At 41.1% G+C, this 17240-nt stretch overlaps 1 protein-coding gene across 1 annotated transcript in view; it reads right to left on the reverse strand.

Annotated features, from left to right (window-relative positions):
- Positions 1–8716, reverse strand: part of lsamp (limbic system associated membrane protein) — a 202866-nt gene extending 194150 nt beyond the window's left edge. Inside the window, exon 1 of the mRNA XM_030066605.1 lies at positions 8314–8716. Within this exon, the coding sequence (XP_029922465.1) occupies positions 8314–8468 (155 nt within the window). The 5' untranslated portion in view covers positions 8469–8716. The remainder of the gene's footprint in view (positions 1–8313) is intronic.
- Positions 8717–17240: the final 8524 nt, after the last annotated feature.

Below are 17240 nucleotides of genomic sequence, written 5' to 3' on the forward strand. Positions count from 1 at the left end.
TTAAGCTGCATCACCAGGCAACTTCACATGTTGGTGGCTCAAAACACCAGCGAGAGCTAACTGTTGTCTGAATCTGAACTTCAAAAAAAAAAAAAAAAAAAAAAAAAAAAAAAAAATCTAGTGATGTGACCTCAATAAACTGCAGACAACATGCTTGTGTAGAGCACCAGAGGGATGAAGGAGACACAGATGTAACGCTGGTGAGTCCAGCTTTCTCTGGACAGAGCGCTCACACACTGCTGTTTAAGATACTGTTTGTATTTTGTTCTCAGTTAGTGGGCAATAAAGTGTTCAAATCAAAAAGCAACAATTTCCCACAGAGCGACTCATACACACCATATTAAAAACTTTTATTGTCCGGGCTGCTTTGCTGGCTCTACATGAAGGACAACACCAATGACAGTTTTAGAGTAGGTGACCAAGCCTGTCAGGTACATTCAGAGAGCTGTAATCAGACGGTTGCATCAGAAGTATTAAGTTCGACAACAAGTGTCTCAGGATGAGACCTCGCCAGCTAATTTGAAGGTATAATTCACCCAGGCTCGAGTGTACCCTCTCTGTGCAGTTTAAAAGAACACCATCCCGTGCTTCTCTGACAGGAGCTTTACTGCTGCACAACCACATCTATCATCACACTTTGATGCCATCCATGTGTCACTAGGTCAGTAAGCAGATTTTTTTTGCTGATCTTGGAAGAAACGGGAGCTAAACAATGACTGGCCTCACCCAGGACTATGCTTACCACAGGCCTCTAATCTGCTTTTAAAGCCATGTGGATTTACAGCTCGTTCATATCCACATGATTCAGCACTGATTCAATTTTATCTCATCCGGAGACATTGCACATTTGCTTCCACAGGCTCATTCTTTTTATTCGTTTATCCAAATCAGCAGATTTTCACGTTAGGGATGAACAATTGTGCCTGTAAACGTAGTCTTTGCAATGAATATTGCACCTACTCTTAACTTTTACATAATAGCAAAATTGCAGCAAATTACAATAATTGCAGACACCTTTGTTTGGCTGGATGCTGTCTTGGTTGGTTGCTTAGGTAAAGAGACTGTGCTTTGTTAACAGTGGTTGGTGCTGATTTAGTAAGTAACCAAGACGACAGTACATGCTGTGAAAAGGCTGTGTCTCCAAACACCATCAGTGGTGAGCACACAGCTGCTACTAAAAAGTGGCATCCAAAACCATAGCATTAGTAGTGTCTCAGAACTTTGTGTAGAGTCCTTAGAATCATGTGAGTGAATATTTCCAAGTCTCATTATGGTGTGCTGGTACACCTTTTATGATGTGGTATGAAACACAAACACAAAGTCATATGAAGGGCATTTTGAAACACTTTCTTCTAACAGAGCACTTACAGGTGATAAAGCTAAGCCTCTGCAAGGCAAAATTCCTTTACAATGACTAAGCATTAAGTGAAAAGTGTTGATTGCCTTTCACCAAGACATATTTGTTGACATAAGGTGGATGAGAATTAATTGAGAAATGCCCTTTGAATATGTACCATTTCAAAGTGATAAAAGTCAATAATCCGAACAGTACAACAGCTCTGTGACATTTTAGCGGTTTTCCGCAAGCTGAAAGAATGCTCTCCCTACATCAATTCAATCACCACCACCTAAGGGTACCCAGAGGCTGTGAGAAATTGCTGAGTAGTTTAAATATACACTTAGAGACGGTCTGGCCTGACCAACAAAAGCCTCGGTAAGAGGAAATGGAGTGGAATTGCTTTTACGGCGAAGTACAGCTGCTTTAATATTCAGCTGGATCAAAAAACATTTCAGGTCTGCAGGGTTCCCTAGATGAGTTACTCACAAAAACACGTTGAAAGCAAACAATAAACAGCTCAGAGTTTCAAGTATATCATCTGAAGAAGAACCACACACGTCAAGCTACGGGCTGAGAGCATGTCTGGTTATGAGCCTTTCAAAAAGCCCCGGATAACTCCCCTTCCCCCCAGATACGTATTGGACTGAGCGCGTCTCAGATGGGTGCGTCAGAACTCTGTTCATGCACCGTGTCAAAAGACTTTGCACTATCTCTGCAGGACGTTATTCAGATGCTACCGACCAAGATGAAAGCCTCTGCAAGTTGTGATGACTCAGAGCTGTTCCAAAAGACTTCGTAAAACTTTGCAGAATTGGCAAAACGTCCGCCAAATTCCATGTCCCCATGCCCCCCAAAGCTCTCCCTTCACCTCTGTTCTGTCCCAAGCCAAAATGAGGACGGGAAGATAATGACCCGACTGGCAGCCACTCAGCTCCCCCACTGTAGCATCATGAGTGAAAATGAAATTGATTTGAAAATCCTACGTCTGTCCGGGCTGGAGCAGAAGGGATTATGGCGCTGATTGTACTAATACTGTGTCCCTGCTCTCTCCCTCCCTCCCACCCTTATTCTACCCATCACACTTCTCTCTCTTTCTTTCTGTTTATCTCTCTTGTTCTTGATCAGTGCTCTCTGGCCACCATTCTGCTCCTTTCTCATTTCTATTTAGGCTTTGTTGTCTCCTTTCCTCATGCGATTTATATATCGCCCTCTCTCTCTTGCCCGCGTGTTCACTCTCCAAATCAGGTCAAGAAAACACAGCTGGACAATTCCATGCTGGAAGAGAGAAAAAGAAGAGGAAGATATGAGGAGATGGAGGGACAGAGAGATGCCTAGGGAGGCTCTAAACTGTAAAAAAAAAAAAAAAAAAAAAAAAAAAAAACAGTTCTCAGATCTGATGAGCTGTAGAGAGAAAAGATAGAGGTCCCTAGGGGGCTGGACATCCCAAATTATGTTGCACTGTTGCCCTCTGCCCGGAAATCCAGAAATTGATCTGTTTTTCCTCTGTTTTCCTCCCTCCACTTGGAATACAGCCTGGCCTGCATCGCCAAGAGCATCACCTTACAAAAGCTTTGTAGCGTCTGTGAAAATGAATACTTTAACTGCATCTTAATCATAATTTATGTGACGGCAGCAAACTCTGCTTACAGCTCAATTCTATGTGTTGACGGTGGGGAAAAAAATATGATATGTTGGGCATTTTTTTTCACTTGGATGCATGCCTTTTTTTCTGTCTGTCTTTCTTTTTTTTTAGGGATTGCCTCACACAGCTTCCAGTCTGTTGTACATGTTTGTTGTACAGTGCTTGTTTCCCATTTTAGGATTCCCAGTGGAGACACGTACTATATAAATGCCTTATAATGTTCTGACTGAGTTCTGTTTTTCTGAGTATCCTTCTTCAAAACAGCCTTACCCTACAGCAAACAACCTGTCAAATGCATGTCATATAAATAAAGCTTGGCAACTGTATGAAATAATACAATGCGATTTAAAATGTCCATAGAGCATGAACAAAGCAGTATGACAAAAAAATTAAAACAAAGAAAAATTGAGGAAGGCAAGCAAATGCATAGGTAAGACAGAAGAATACTTGGCTCCCTTGTGCATTAATTAAATGGCTTTATCCAGCCATGTGCTATCAAAACACTTTTGATTAAAAAAAAATTTAAGTCATGCCTTTACAGCTTGTGTTTTGGCTGTCGTCTTCATAATAACTATCACTGGCATCTAAGCAAGTAAATTTCAGAGTCCTGAGTTAAAAAAAAAAAAAAAAAAAAAAAGAGAGAGAAACAGAGAATGCAAGAGCATGGTTTGCCGTAGGGCCTAGAGATAAAAGTTTAAAAATATAAAGCTGTATCGATTTTACAGCTTTGCACAATGGTCCTGGATTACTTTTCAAGTCGTTCATCTTGTGTTGCCACCTCTTGAGATGACATAGATTTACTGTATGCATTCAATATACGTGCTGCAGAATTGGTAAACTGTACCCACTATTGTACAGTGGAAATAAACGATCCGCTTTTGAAGTGGGCTATGCTGGGAATGTCAGATAAATCCACCACATTCACAGAGTTTTGGTCTTAGCGCAGTTCTTTGGAGTGCAGGTGATGCACATTGCCGCACTCTTTCAAAGATGCATTGGCCATCAGAGTTCAATAGTTGAACTATTAATAATGAGCACAAATGCAAATAGCTGTAATCACTGTCCTAAGGCAGTAGGGGTTGTGCTGGAGCTCGGATTAGTCTAATTTCACTTCTCATGTAGTATCTGAGCCTCTGGCAGATTTCAGATACTACATTATGTGCCTGACGCTGACTCAAATTAAAGGCAGACTTCTGGGGTTAGTTTTGGTGTAGATCCTCCAGGGGAAAGCACAAGCACAGGATCAGCTTCCCCGAAAGTAACGAGTCAGGCAAAGGATATTGTCAAAGCACAGATAATTGACCCTAAGGAGAGCAATCACAAAGCCTGTGTCATTAACGCTTTAATAAGCAATTGTCAATTTTCAGGGCTTCGCTCGACATCACAACCTTCCCCTTAAGGCCGCCGCACAGCAAGAATGTGAAAAAAGCAATTAAAAAGTAAACCATAGCGACACAGAAATGGCTTGAAAAGATGTAAAGAAACTTTCTTTCTTTTTCTTCTGAGATTCATATTGTGAGTCACAGAGGATGAGAGAGGAGCTAGATTGCACTTGTTGGCATCACCCCTGTGAAAGCAGACTAAGTCACCATGGAAGAGGGCTCAGAAATATGGGGCCGTTTTTCAGTGACCTACATTTTTTTTAAAGTTTGAAACACGACTTTTGGGATACGCGCCTAGATTTAATATGCTGGGATTGATGTTCATGCTTTCCAGGGGCGAATGTCACTTCAAACAGATACAAATGTGCAACTAGTCCCCCCTTAGGTCAGAAAGACTTGGGAGCTAATTTAAGTCTTCGGTGGCATTTTGGTAAGCAACACAGAGGCAAAAGATCATTCAAATCATGCAAGACTTTACAATGCGGTGTGGTCATGCGGTGAATTCTGAGTAAATAAACAAAGAGCCTTTCCTAGGGTCTTAAAGATCAATAAGAGATTTAGAGGACACATAAATAATTCAAAAAATAGAAAACTTCATGAGGTCAGTCAGACCTTAAGGTAAATAAGGATGAATCTTACATTAGAGGGCCTCTTATTTGCCTCTGAATGAAGAAAACCATGGTGTGAAATTGCTCATCAAAGCATGTTAAACACAGTGTCCGCCTGAACAACAATCTTAATCTCTTCCAGATTAACACTTTGGTTCTATTAAGGCGAAGGAGGTCAGAGGTTAAGAGTTGCTAAGTCTATACAGCTGATGCTGACTTAAAGGGGAATACCACTGACTTCCAGCGTTGCCTGCTGCTTTTTTTTTTTTTTTTTTTTTCTTTGCACGACAGGAAAACTCGGTGCATGTCGGATCATAGAAATATTTGGTCTGTATTTAGCTCTGATGGAGTTTTACACAGAATGGGATTCTGTGAGCAACAGGCACCATCATAACATGCTTAACGCATTGAAAAAAGCAGGCAATGTATGTGTGTGTATCAGTAAAGGTTATGTCAGAAATGTGCAGAAACTATCAAAATTCAACTGTCATTATTTTAGCCTGTGGTAAATAATAATAATTTTCATGTCTATTTTTTGGTTTCATAATATATTGATTAACTCACATCCCTTGCAAAGCTGAAATGTATAGGTTTCCCAGTGAGCCACACTTACATTGCAAATTCAAAAGTTTTGAGCTTTGAGGGGAGAGACTTAGTTTGGTTATTTATTCAGCATGACATAGTTCTGAGCCCCCAGTAAAAATAAATTTCCTTTTTCATTTCATTAGCGAGGCCTGCTGCTGTGTGTTCTGTCACAGCAGTTGTTTGGCCACATACTGTTTCCCTTCTCCAGCATCTCTCCTCTTGTGCCATGAATGTCACGACTGCAGCCGCAGGCTCCACTAAAGGAGCACAGGCTATATTACGCCCCCAGGTCACCAATATCCCCTCAGCCTCCACAAAAGCCATCTTATGGAATCAGATACACTCTCCTGCTCGACAAATTACTGGCCAACGGCCTCCCACCCCTGTTCAAAGTTCTCACATTTTTGCCCCTGTTTTTTTTTTTTTTTTTTTTTTTTTCTGGGTGTTTTTTTCTTTATCTAATTTGACAGTTGAAAACTGGATGTGAAAAATATTTGCTTTTTCAATGAAGCCACAGGGGTCTGAGACGCAGTTTATCGATGCGTGGCAATAAGTAAAATTTATCACTAATGTCAAAATGCTACAACTTAAACATCCGGTTAATTTGGAAACTCACTGATAGTCAGCGGAGCAGATAATTATTAAAATTTGTTTTAATGCAGACAATAATGTAACGACACAAGTTACAGCTCACTGTAAAAGTGCCCTTTAAGACAGCATCTAATCTCACCTTGGCTGACTTGCGAAGCCTGCCATCAACTTTAAAGGAGACTGATTGACTGGGCGACTAAATGGCTGAATATAGCAAAGACACAGTCAATTGGATTTAGAAACTGAAACAAATAGCTGTGGCCCCTGGCGAGTTCAACAGTAACTGAGTCTCAATTGACTAATTTGATCAGCAGGTAGCTGAATTGATGGCACCTGTTTGCAAGAGGGGATCCATTAAATAGATTTATTCCTCTGTGTTTGTGTTTGTGTTTGTGTCTGTGTCCCTGTGTGTATGTGTGTGTGTGTGTGTGTGTGTGTGTGTGTGTGTGGGTCGGTGGGTATGTTGGTATTCTTTGCAGGTTCTGACAGGCTGTGTTAAAGGTCCCTCCCTTAATTGCAGCATTACATATATAAATGTGTGTGTGTGTGTGTGTGTGTGTGTGTGTGTAGTGTATGTATATATTTGTATGTGTGTGTTTGTGTGTGTTTATAAATATTAATATTCTCACTCATTAGATGTGATTTTGTGGTGTTGTTATAGTAAATACAACACAAAGGAGGAGGACAGAGAGAGAGAGAGAGAGAGAGAGAGAGAGAGAGAGAGAGAGAGAGAGAGAGAGAGAGAGAGAGAGAGAGAATCCATGTGTGTCAGGCCTGTGTGTGCGTGCAGCCTGTTATATCCTGGACTTCTCTGAATTCTATTTTTGAGAGGATAGAGGAAGGGAATTGGGGCTGGGGGAGGCTAAAGAGCCTTGTTTACACACAAAAAAAAACACACCCCAAATCTAAATCCCTTTGCATTTCTATCCTGACACAAACACATGCCTGGGATCACGTGTCCGCTGACATCTGCCCAGCAGTATCACAGTAGCACCGAGCTGACAGCTTGCATTGTCTAGGATGTGATTAAGTAGGCTACAGGGCTATTATAGACACAAAAACTCACTACGCAACAGACAAAAATGGATTGAATCCCGGAGCTTTACATTCACTCATTACGTTGAGCGCAGGGATAGCCTATATGGGAATAGAGTTTGCTTAATGGAGTTTATCCATCTATTTAGCAGGCATGCATAATTATTATGATGTGCATTCGGATTGATGTAAAGGGGAGAAACGAAAATTAACGCCTTTCTAGAAAAAAAAAGTGCAGCCCGGTTGTCCTCAATGTTGCTTTTTGTTTTTCTGTAAGGTCCCAGTTAAGCCACTTTTTTTTTTTTTTTTTTTTTTTTCATTTACCCACTCCATCAACATCCCTCTCTTAACAGCACAGAGCAATTTGTAAACCTCAACTAGGCTGCACGATCCTGTGTTCCCTCGCATCCACCTCCTGCATATAAGAGGATCAGGCTCTTCCTTACCAATAATCCACGAGCAGACAGCATCTCCGGACATCGTGACGCACTTTGCATTTATCGAGGTTTTTTTCCCCCCCTTTTATTAAAAAGCAGAGCCACACTGACCACAGCTTCAGCTCTGCGAGGCTGCATGTGAGAGAATCGGACTGAAGCCAGAGCACTCCCTATTTTCTAAGGTGGACGCTATATCACACTATAAGTATAATCCCGGCAGGAATATTATCGGATATTATAGCGACACCACAGGAGATGAAAATTACCATAAAGTGCCATAAGATCACTGGAGGGTACCACAGACACACCATAAGTCCCTGCAAGAGCATTTTAGGGATGCTGTGCTTGCGTTACAGTTGTATCTCGGTGGAGAGGCAAAACTTGGATGTAATCAAGGCATCACTATCGTTTCAACTTGCATCCGGGCATTTCCACCTCTACTTTTCTGCACTCTGTGGGAGGATATAACTTTACCGTAGTAGAAAATCTATTACCAGATGAGATCGCCTTAAGTAGTAATTGCGCCGACACAGCCTATATAAAGTGATTTCCCTTGACACATTAATGCACTCGGTCAAATGATCTTTGTTATTGCAATCGGACGCCTACAGCAGCCCGCTGCTGGGCAGGATGCTGCTCGACATTCCCGGAGGGAGCGAAACGGAGGAGAGGAAAGTTGGAGGATGAGTCTTACCTTATAACCGCTGTATCGCCCTGGCGGATGGTGATGTTGTCCGTGGCCCGCTGCATATCCACACTCCGGACGGGGAATCCTGTGGGGATAAGACACAGGAGTCTGAAAAAAGAAGCCTGCAATTGCCTCCAGCACGATTTGCGTCCGACCTGCATTTTAAAGCACAGGAGTGCGTCTCTCTGGAGCTATAGATCCAAGGGTAGGGGAGGGGGAAGAGAAAAGTAGTTGTCCGGACTTCTTGAAAAAAAAGAAAACGCGGGATGCCTTTAGGTCCAAAGCAGTCCAGAATGAGGGGTAATAGGGGCTTCCTTAAAGACTTTGGGGTGAAAACAGGCGGTCTGCAAAGGTCCTCTCGCTATAGTCCACTGATGCGTAATGCTCTCCGCGTAAAAGGACAGCCAGCAGCAGCGATGGAGACGCAGGCTTCTGTTCAGAGGCTGGGAAAATCAGCCCTCCTCCTCCCCCTCCTCTCTCTCTCTCTCTCTCTCTCTCTCTCTCTCTCTCTCTCTCTCTCTCTCAGATTATCCAGCCCTCTGACTCTGATGCTCCCCTTATTGGTTGTCAGGACAACAGCACCACCTGAGGTCCCTTTCAGTGAGACACAACTGAATGAGGACTAAGGAAAGAGGGCAAGAAGAGATGGAAACAGGAAAAAAGGGAAAAGGATGGAAACAGGAAAAAAAACAAGACTTGTATAATAATAAACTGAGCAGCAGTATAGATGCTTTTCTATGTGAACATGTCCCAGAAAAAAAGCACCAAAGGCCCCGTGGCAGTGGAAGTTGTCATCCAATCTGACAATCCGGGTTTAAGCCCTGTGTTGCTGCATTCACCCTGCTGAAGTGTCTTTGAGCAAGGCACTGAGTCCCATCAGCTCCATGGGTGCTGATATACTACATAGGTGCCACTCTGACCTCCCCAGAGAGCACAGATGCGAGCATAAAGAAAACTTCCTTTTATGAACAACACAGGCTGTTAAAAATTGTATGCTTATAGTTATCTAGAGCAGGGGCTCCCAAGCATTTTCATGCCAAATAGATCTGCATCCGACCATGGAGTCCCCATTGGATAAGACTTTGTTAATTATGATTTAGTGTTAAAAACAACTTATATAACAGCACTATATTGCAAGTAGGGAGCGGTGAAATCTATCATTAAAATCCACTGTGCTAACTTCTAGTGGGTAAAAATATGCTGAATACTGTTCTTAATTTGGTCCACTGGACCCCCTCAAGGGCCCCTTTTGACTGCTGGACCACACTTTGGGAACCATCAATTTAGAGCAAGGAGATCAACTATTCTGTCCCACAATATTCTACTCTATTCTATTCTATTCAATTCTTGACAAACTGAACAAAACAGATGCTTTTCGGAAGATAGTACTCCAGCTAAAACTCTATCCTGCCCTGTCATAACCTTCCCCATTAACGCAGAATGGATTAGGTGTGGGGAAAAAAAAAAAAGATGATCTGTTGACCGTGAACAGGGCGAAGCATAGCTTAAGCAGACATAATCACCTCATGTCTAGACCAGCATGACTGACAGGCTACAGCTCTGTAGGTAATTACAACCATCTTCAACCAAAGCAAGACACGAGTTTTGAAAGTACATGCCCTCAAATTCACCAGAAATGTGAATGCGGAATGAGCTTTTAATTTCCCCTCTTGCCAATCAGGCACCAGCTTAATAGGCCATGATCTAATGCTCATTCAAAGATATGCTTAATGAATTGCAAAGTGACAATTAAGGCAGTGCATTTAGCATTTTATTTGATTCGGGAAATATATTAATACTAATGTGAATCATTGGAATTCACTGCGTGGTGCATTCAATTCTTGTCGTATCTCCAGGGCCATTTTGTTGATAATTTGGGATCAGGCAAATAACCAAGTCTTCAACTTGAGCGTAAAGTGGGTGACTAGGGTCACATGTGATTATACTTTAGGAAATGGCAGGGATCCCTCACATTATATGCATGTATGATGTACAGATGATAATGTTATGATGCTAAAATTACAGAAATGTGCATGACACTTCCCTTTAATCTTTGAATTTAATATGAGTATTTGCTCTGGTGAATACACAGAGATGACTAATCCTGTTCTGAGCACCAGCAGCCTGACTGAGCCAAAACAAGGCGGTGTGGCTAAGCCTTTTTTCAGCATCAGCAGATTTTAAACACCAGACCAGACATGGAGCCCTAATTTTTACAGCCAGTCCGACCAGCGGCTACAGCCCACTGTGTCATGTAGACTCTACAGCTAGATTAGACCAAAATAAAAGTGCAGATCCGCATGCTGCTGTAAAGGAATTATGTCAAGGTAACTGATATTGCAGGGTCAATGGAAGCACTAATGTCAGTGCATTAGCTAAGGAGAACTAAACTGTTTTCAACTCGGGATGCTTTGCTGCGCTGCTCCCTGCTTGCCCCTTAATAATCAGTGCCTGTTACCATTTCCTCAAAGCTTCTAGAGGTTTTGAGCTATCTTGGAGATTGCACAGTTTATGAAAGAGCATATGCATTAAGACCACTTAAAAAGGAACTACTGGGTTCTGAAGGAGCGGGAAGAGACACTACTTTGCATACAGATTTATACAGGAATTGCTCTCACATGGCTCTGAACTATATTGCAAATTTGAATTTTGAAAAAAATATGTCAATGACCTGAGAGGGAGATGGAAAGGCAGCGGCCAGGGACACAGCAGCGTTAACTAGCCCTTAACAAAAAGCTGGTGAACTCTCTACCCAACACCAGGGAACACACACACACACACACACACACACTGAACTGCACGGTCTTGGACCTGGAATGGTGTTGCGGTCCAGATCCTAGCATTGCTGACACAGCCTGCTATGTTGTACACTATGTATTCTATAGCAATATAAATAATCCAAGCAAACACAACACCAGAAATCTGTGTAAACACATGCGACACATCCAGGGTACAGTCACCCATCTGTCTGGAGGACTGTTAGCAATTAAAAAGTTCTGAGTTCCTCGCATTTTACAGACGGCTGCCAGCAGACACGGCCAAATATGTAAAAGACAAAGCTGACATCATGACAGGAGCACAAAAATGCAATTTGGTTCACTGGTGATAAGAAAATAAGTGGCTTGGATGGGTGCAGCCGTGACGCATTCTTCCCACTTTGTCCTGTCTCTCCATACAGGTTAATGACAGGTTAATTGTGAATATGTGAGGTGCATATTATAGAGTGGAGTGCCACTTTTCACTGCATCTACTACAAACACGACTGCTGTATTGTAGCATAAGTCCCGAGACTATGCTCATATGAGATATATTGAAGGGAGATACAGTATATAATAGGGAACTTCAATGGCGAGTGCTGCTGAACATACGCAGCCTGTGATAGATTAATGATGAAACAAAGATGGTATTTTGGGAATGAATTTCTTTGAGGAGAAAACAGAACATGATCTATTATTCAACACAGTGTAGTTTAACTCCAGAAGGTGATACAGAGGGACGCCGCGGGAACCAGATTCATTGAAACACACCAGAGACCAGAGTAATAGAATTCATAGTAACTAGGAATTGTGTTTCTCTGCCTCTTTATGCTTTGCAAAAGGGTGATTACCCTGCGCTGGAAATTATGTTGGAGCCCGTTCTCATTTAAAAGACGGGTTCTTCAAAAATGCCCTGCAAATACCTCATTTTTGAGCAATACAAGACTTGGCCTCTTGTCTTTTTTTTTTTTTTTTTTTTTTTCAGATAAGTTCCAGACTGAAGGCCAGCGACTATATTGTGCTTTTATTATAACACGATATGAGCTGCTCCAACTTTCTGCCTATCTCATTAGTCATAATGACTCTGACAGAGCGACTGTTCACAGCCCCGCCGGTCAAAGCAGAGTAACTCCGAGTAGCAGCGCTGATCAAGAAACACAGACCAGGCCCCCTGCTCTCTCTCTTATTCATTATCCAATGGTATAACTCCAAGCCACGGATCACAAATATAATGTCCAATTCTGGCAGGATGAGAAAATTAAATTGAATTCACATGTCCTGTGCTCTTTATTCATTCAACATTTTGCTAATTTGACAAACACAGGTGTCAGAGAACCAATGCTCCACTCTGAGCTGTCAACATGAAGTGGAATATAGACTCGCTCCACTGGCCTTCACATTGACTGGCACTGAATTTGCACTATATTTACACTATATTTGAAATATTTTTACTACTGCTTTACAAGTCAGAATATTATACCTCATTTTGCGGGTATTGCTATGATTAAAATCAGAACATTACATAATATTGAACACAAAACCTGAAAACTTTGTCCAGAAATACTTTCCGGGGTAATTGTATGACTAATATGTATTACTAATGATCTCATTGCAACACACAGGCATTCCAGATTTATGCTGTGCTAAAACGCATGAAATTTTTGTGATTTGATTACAGAGCAGGAATAGAGCGTACACTGCCTACTTACAATGCACATATAATGTGCTTATGATGTCTCGCAATGCACTTCAAATAAACTACTGCCAGTGTTCGCTCCACATTTTACATCCAAATAAGCTTTTGTTTGACTTCACTGCAAATGGCTTTGAGGGAGAAAATGTTTCTGTTGTCTCCTTATAATCACACTGGGCTCTGTCATCCAAACTCAGTTTCTGCTGTCAGAGATGCGGCACCACGACGCCTGTTGAGAGAGCCTTGCTCATTGTGCGTGGTTTTAAATGTAACTGTACACAGTTATAGGGACAATAGATGGAGTTCATTTCAAAATGTCACTATTTCTGTTTTGGAAAAAAAAAATCCTGAATTTCAATTCCTGGATTTCATCGTTCACTGTCTCTCGCTGTAGAAAGTGCTATTAATGTATTTTATCAACCTTGGACTTAGGTTACCTTCTATCTTTTAAAATGTGTGCTTAATTTTAATTTTACTGTCAATCATTTTGTAAGAGTAGGTGTCAGAGTGGGTGTTTTTTTCCCTTTCTTTCTTTCTTTCTTTCTTTCTTTCTTTCTTTCTTTCTTTCTTTTTTTTTTTCTTTTCAAATGTTGAATGCCACTTTAGTATAAATCTTCTTATATGCAAATTCAAAATCGGGTGCATTTTCTTTCTTTGCCTCCCATATCAAAATACCTGTCTCTGAAACCCCAACCCCAGGAACAGTTTCAACCAGAGACGGACCTATAATGGGATTCTGATTTTTCATCCACCTCCATTGTGCAGTATCTAACCTCTGTATGAAAACAAATGGCACTCGGCCCTGTTGTGAGCTATAGAAGATCAATGAGCCAGACTCGCCCCTTGGATCCCTTTTATTCTACCCCAATATGCTCTGTGTCAAACGAGAGTAGGCTGCATTAGTGAAGCACGCCCACACACAGAGTATAAGTCTGTGTGTGTGGTACAGAGAGTATAAGCCAAGAGACAGGAAGAGTTTCCTTCTCTTTATAGAAAAGGAGTGTATGCATAATTTGCCCTGGCATTCCTATCAAAACCTGAGTCTTGGCAGCAAAATGCATGATACACAGGAAAAAGGATACTGAGCAACATACTCAGCACTATATACTGTATCACCACCAATATACACACATACACACATGCATGCACACACATACAAACACCATATCACACCTTGGCCTGGAGCCTTTCTTCCTCCATCCCTCTCTTTCTCTCTGTCAGCAGAAAGATAAAATGAGGCAATACTCTGGCACAAAGCAGTAGGCTATATGGTAGACAATGTGTGAATGCAAAGGTGTCAAGTTTAGCAGGAGAATGACACTGTGAACACAAAACGGAGTAACATTATTTCTATCTTTCCAACTCAACTATAAGGTTTTAAATGCAAAAAGTTCTCAAAAAGTTAACCTGCTCAGAAAAGCAGGTCAAGTGTAAACTGCATTTATAATAACATGTTGGCAAAAGAGGCAAGTGACAATGATCAGTGATGTTTTTGTTTTTTTATAATCTTTTTTTGCTGCTTTTGGTTAGATTAGCATCTGAGTAATGCATTCTGCATTCCCAAAGAAGCCTGTTTATACTGGCGCAACGCCTACCTGCAGAGCCTGCCAACACCTACTTGCAGAAGGCAAAAAAAAAAAAAAAAAAAAAAAAAAAAAAAACACCCTTCAAAGGACACATTAAGCATCAAAAAACCACTCCAAAAACCACCTTTCAGGGCTCCTTTGCATAAACACATAACCTTGACAAAGTTTCAGCTGGCCTGCAAGTGGTTTTGTCTCTGAACAGATGTCTAACTGAACTGCAGTTTTGATGTTGTTTTCCGCAGCCGAAGAGCTTTTTTATCCGTGAACTGAACAAAGCTGCCTCTTGAGGAGTGATTTCCTTCTCCAGACATTTGGCTGAGTTCTCTGTGTTGCCAAGATCTATAGGCCTACTTGTGTACCTGCTCTGTGTAATCTGATCATATCTGCATGCTTGTTTTCACTTCTTATGCTTCTACAGTCTGATTACATGTTGAATCAGATAAACATGGTCAGCCTTTGTGTGTATGTTTTCCTGTGTGTGCACACCGTGTTTGAATTGAGAATTCATCTCCCAGACAGCAATGTGTCTTCTGTTTTTCTTGTGGGTTTTTCCTCTTAGCCTCAAACTTTCCTTCAATATTTGGTTTGCCAAAAGCCGCTGTGGTCTCAAACCACACTTCAGATTTTCATGCCTTGCAAATAACAAGGACCATAAACTTGGACGGGAGAGGTAAAGCCACGGATATTTCCTAAGTAGCCACGAGAATGAGCGCTATTTTAAAAATACACACATTCTTTCATTATTTGTGATGCATTTATGAAGAGAAAGCCAGTTGTGTGCTTAGCCCAAGAACGACCTGGCCAAGACGTAATTGCTGCTGCACACAGCCTCCTGAACAAAAAGATTATTCCGAGGTATATTATTCAGTTATAGAGTGTGTATCGCAACTTTCATTTCAGTTTATTTCCAATTCATTTTAGCTGAGCAATAGACACTGAATAGAGGCTGCTTCCTTTCATTCGGGACTGAAAACCTCATGTGCAACAAAAGGCGACGGTCAGCAAAAATCCCTGAATAGTGTTCCTCGATGAAGTTGCATTCCCAAGAGACAAGTGCTAAGGACAGACTTGTATGAGGGCAAGTGAGGCAAGGTAGTCACACAATTTACACATGTCAAACATGCATGGAACATGGACTGCAGCACACTGAGCCTTGAACTTTCATATTCACTGAGCATTATATATCAAAAGGGATTACAAGATGAAAACATCACCTCCTCTGATGTGGAAGAAAAAACTTTATTGATTCCCACAGGGAAATTGCTCTGTTACACTTTCTCAATTGCTCAGCACACAGTCAATAAAGCGTAAGTAAAAAAGTAATAAGGTAAAAACTACTATAAAATAAAACACTAATAATAATACTAAACACTAGGGATGCACAATTTCGGATTTTGTGTCAATATCTGTGACCCTGTCTCACAGGAGTTCATGTAATAGTCACAAAACGTAATCTACAAATTCATGTCTATAGACATGAATTGGCAATTTTATTTTGTGCATATGGACATTATGGAATTTAATTTGTGTCCATGAACATGAATTTTCCTTTACCGGAAAGGGCTATAACTACTTCCAGAAGGGGTTCATTTTCAACAATACCAATGATATTCCGATATTATTGTGAATCCCTAATAAATACACACTAGGTAAATAGAAAAAATGTGCAAATGCATATGTGCAAAAAAGGTAATACGCGAGGAAGAATCGCAGAATGGACAAAAATGCAAAAATACTAGTAATAAATATGATTTATTTACTATCTTGGGCTGTGAAGTGGTTCTTCTCAAAATGTATCGCATGAAAAGATGGAGAGTACATGCAACCCCTAGGGGTCAGCTGCCAATGCAAATGCCCCAGTATTCCATGCTTGCCCATGGGACAGAAAAGCCAATCATGCTGTGAATTATAGCACTTCTGCAACAGCCAGAATTTGACCTTTGCTTTCAGCACCTGTTCATTATCCATCTTCACTCCTAGAGATGATCGCACACTCCTTCTTCCCTCACATGTCTTCTCAATCTTCTTGCAAAGGAATTGCTTTGAGTTGGACCCCGGAGGCCTTGCTGTTGATGTTCAGTTCTATTATAGATTAGGAACAGGGAGACCTTACCGAGGAGGATTGGTTTAGTGGCCACTGTAATGTTCAAGGTGAAAACTTAGACGGTAAGAAGATGAATTCTTCCTGTACTACAGGGATGTACACTGTGATAGAGCAAGGGAGGCTGTCCTTGTGAACGGAAAGCAAGTTTGGTCTCTATGGAACATGATCTCCATGAAAAGTGATATATGACATATATAAGGTGACATGTACAGTGCTGTGAAAATGTATTTGCCCCCTTCCTGATTTCTTAGTTTTTTGCACATTTGTCACACTTAAATGTTTCAGATCATCAAACAAATTTTAATATCAGAAAAAGATAACCAGAGTAAATACAAAATACAGTTTTTAAATGATGATTTCATTTATTAAGGGAAAAAAGCTATCCAAACCTACCTGGCCCTGTGTGAAAAAGTAATTGCCCCCCTAACCCTAATAACTGGTTGTGCCACCCTTGGCGGCAACAAATCAAGCATTTGAGATAACTGGAGTCTTTTACATTGCTGTGGAGGAATTTTGGCCCACTGTTCTTTACAGAAATGTTTTAATTCAGCCATATTGGAGCGTTTTCAAGCATAAAAGGCCTGTTTAAGGTCATGCCACAATATCTCAATTGGATTTAAGTCTGGACTTTGACTAGGCCACTCCAAAACCTTCATTTTGTTTTTTTAAGCCATTCAGAGGTGGACTTGCTGGTGTATTTTGGATCATTGTCCTGCTGCATAACACAGGTGTGCTTGAGTTTGAGGTCGTGAACTGATGGCCGGACATTGTCCTTCAGGATTTTCTGGTAGAGA

This window comes from Myripristis murdjan, chromosome 13, assembly GCF_902150065.1.
Source record: "Myripristis murdjan chromosome 13, fMyrMur1.1, whole genome shotgun sequence".
NCBI lineage: Eukaryota > Metazoa > Chordata > Actinopteri > Holocentriformes > Holocentridae > Myripristis > Myripristis murdjan.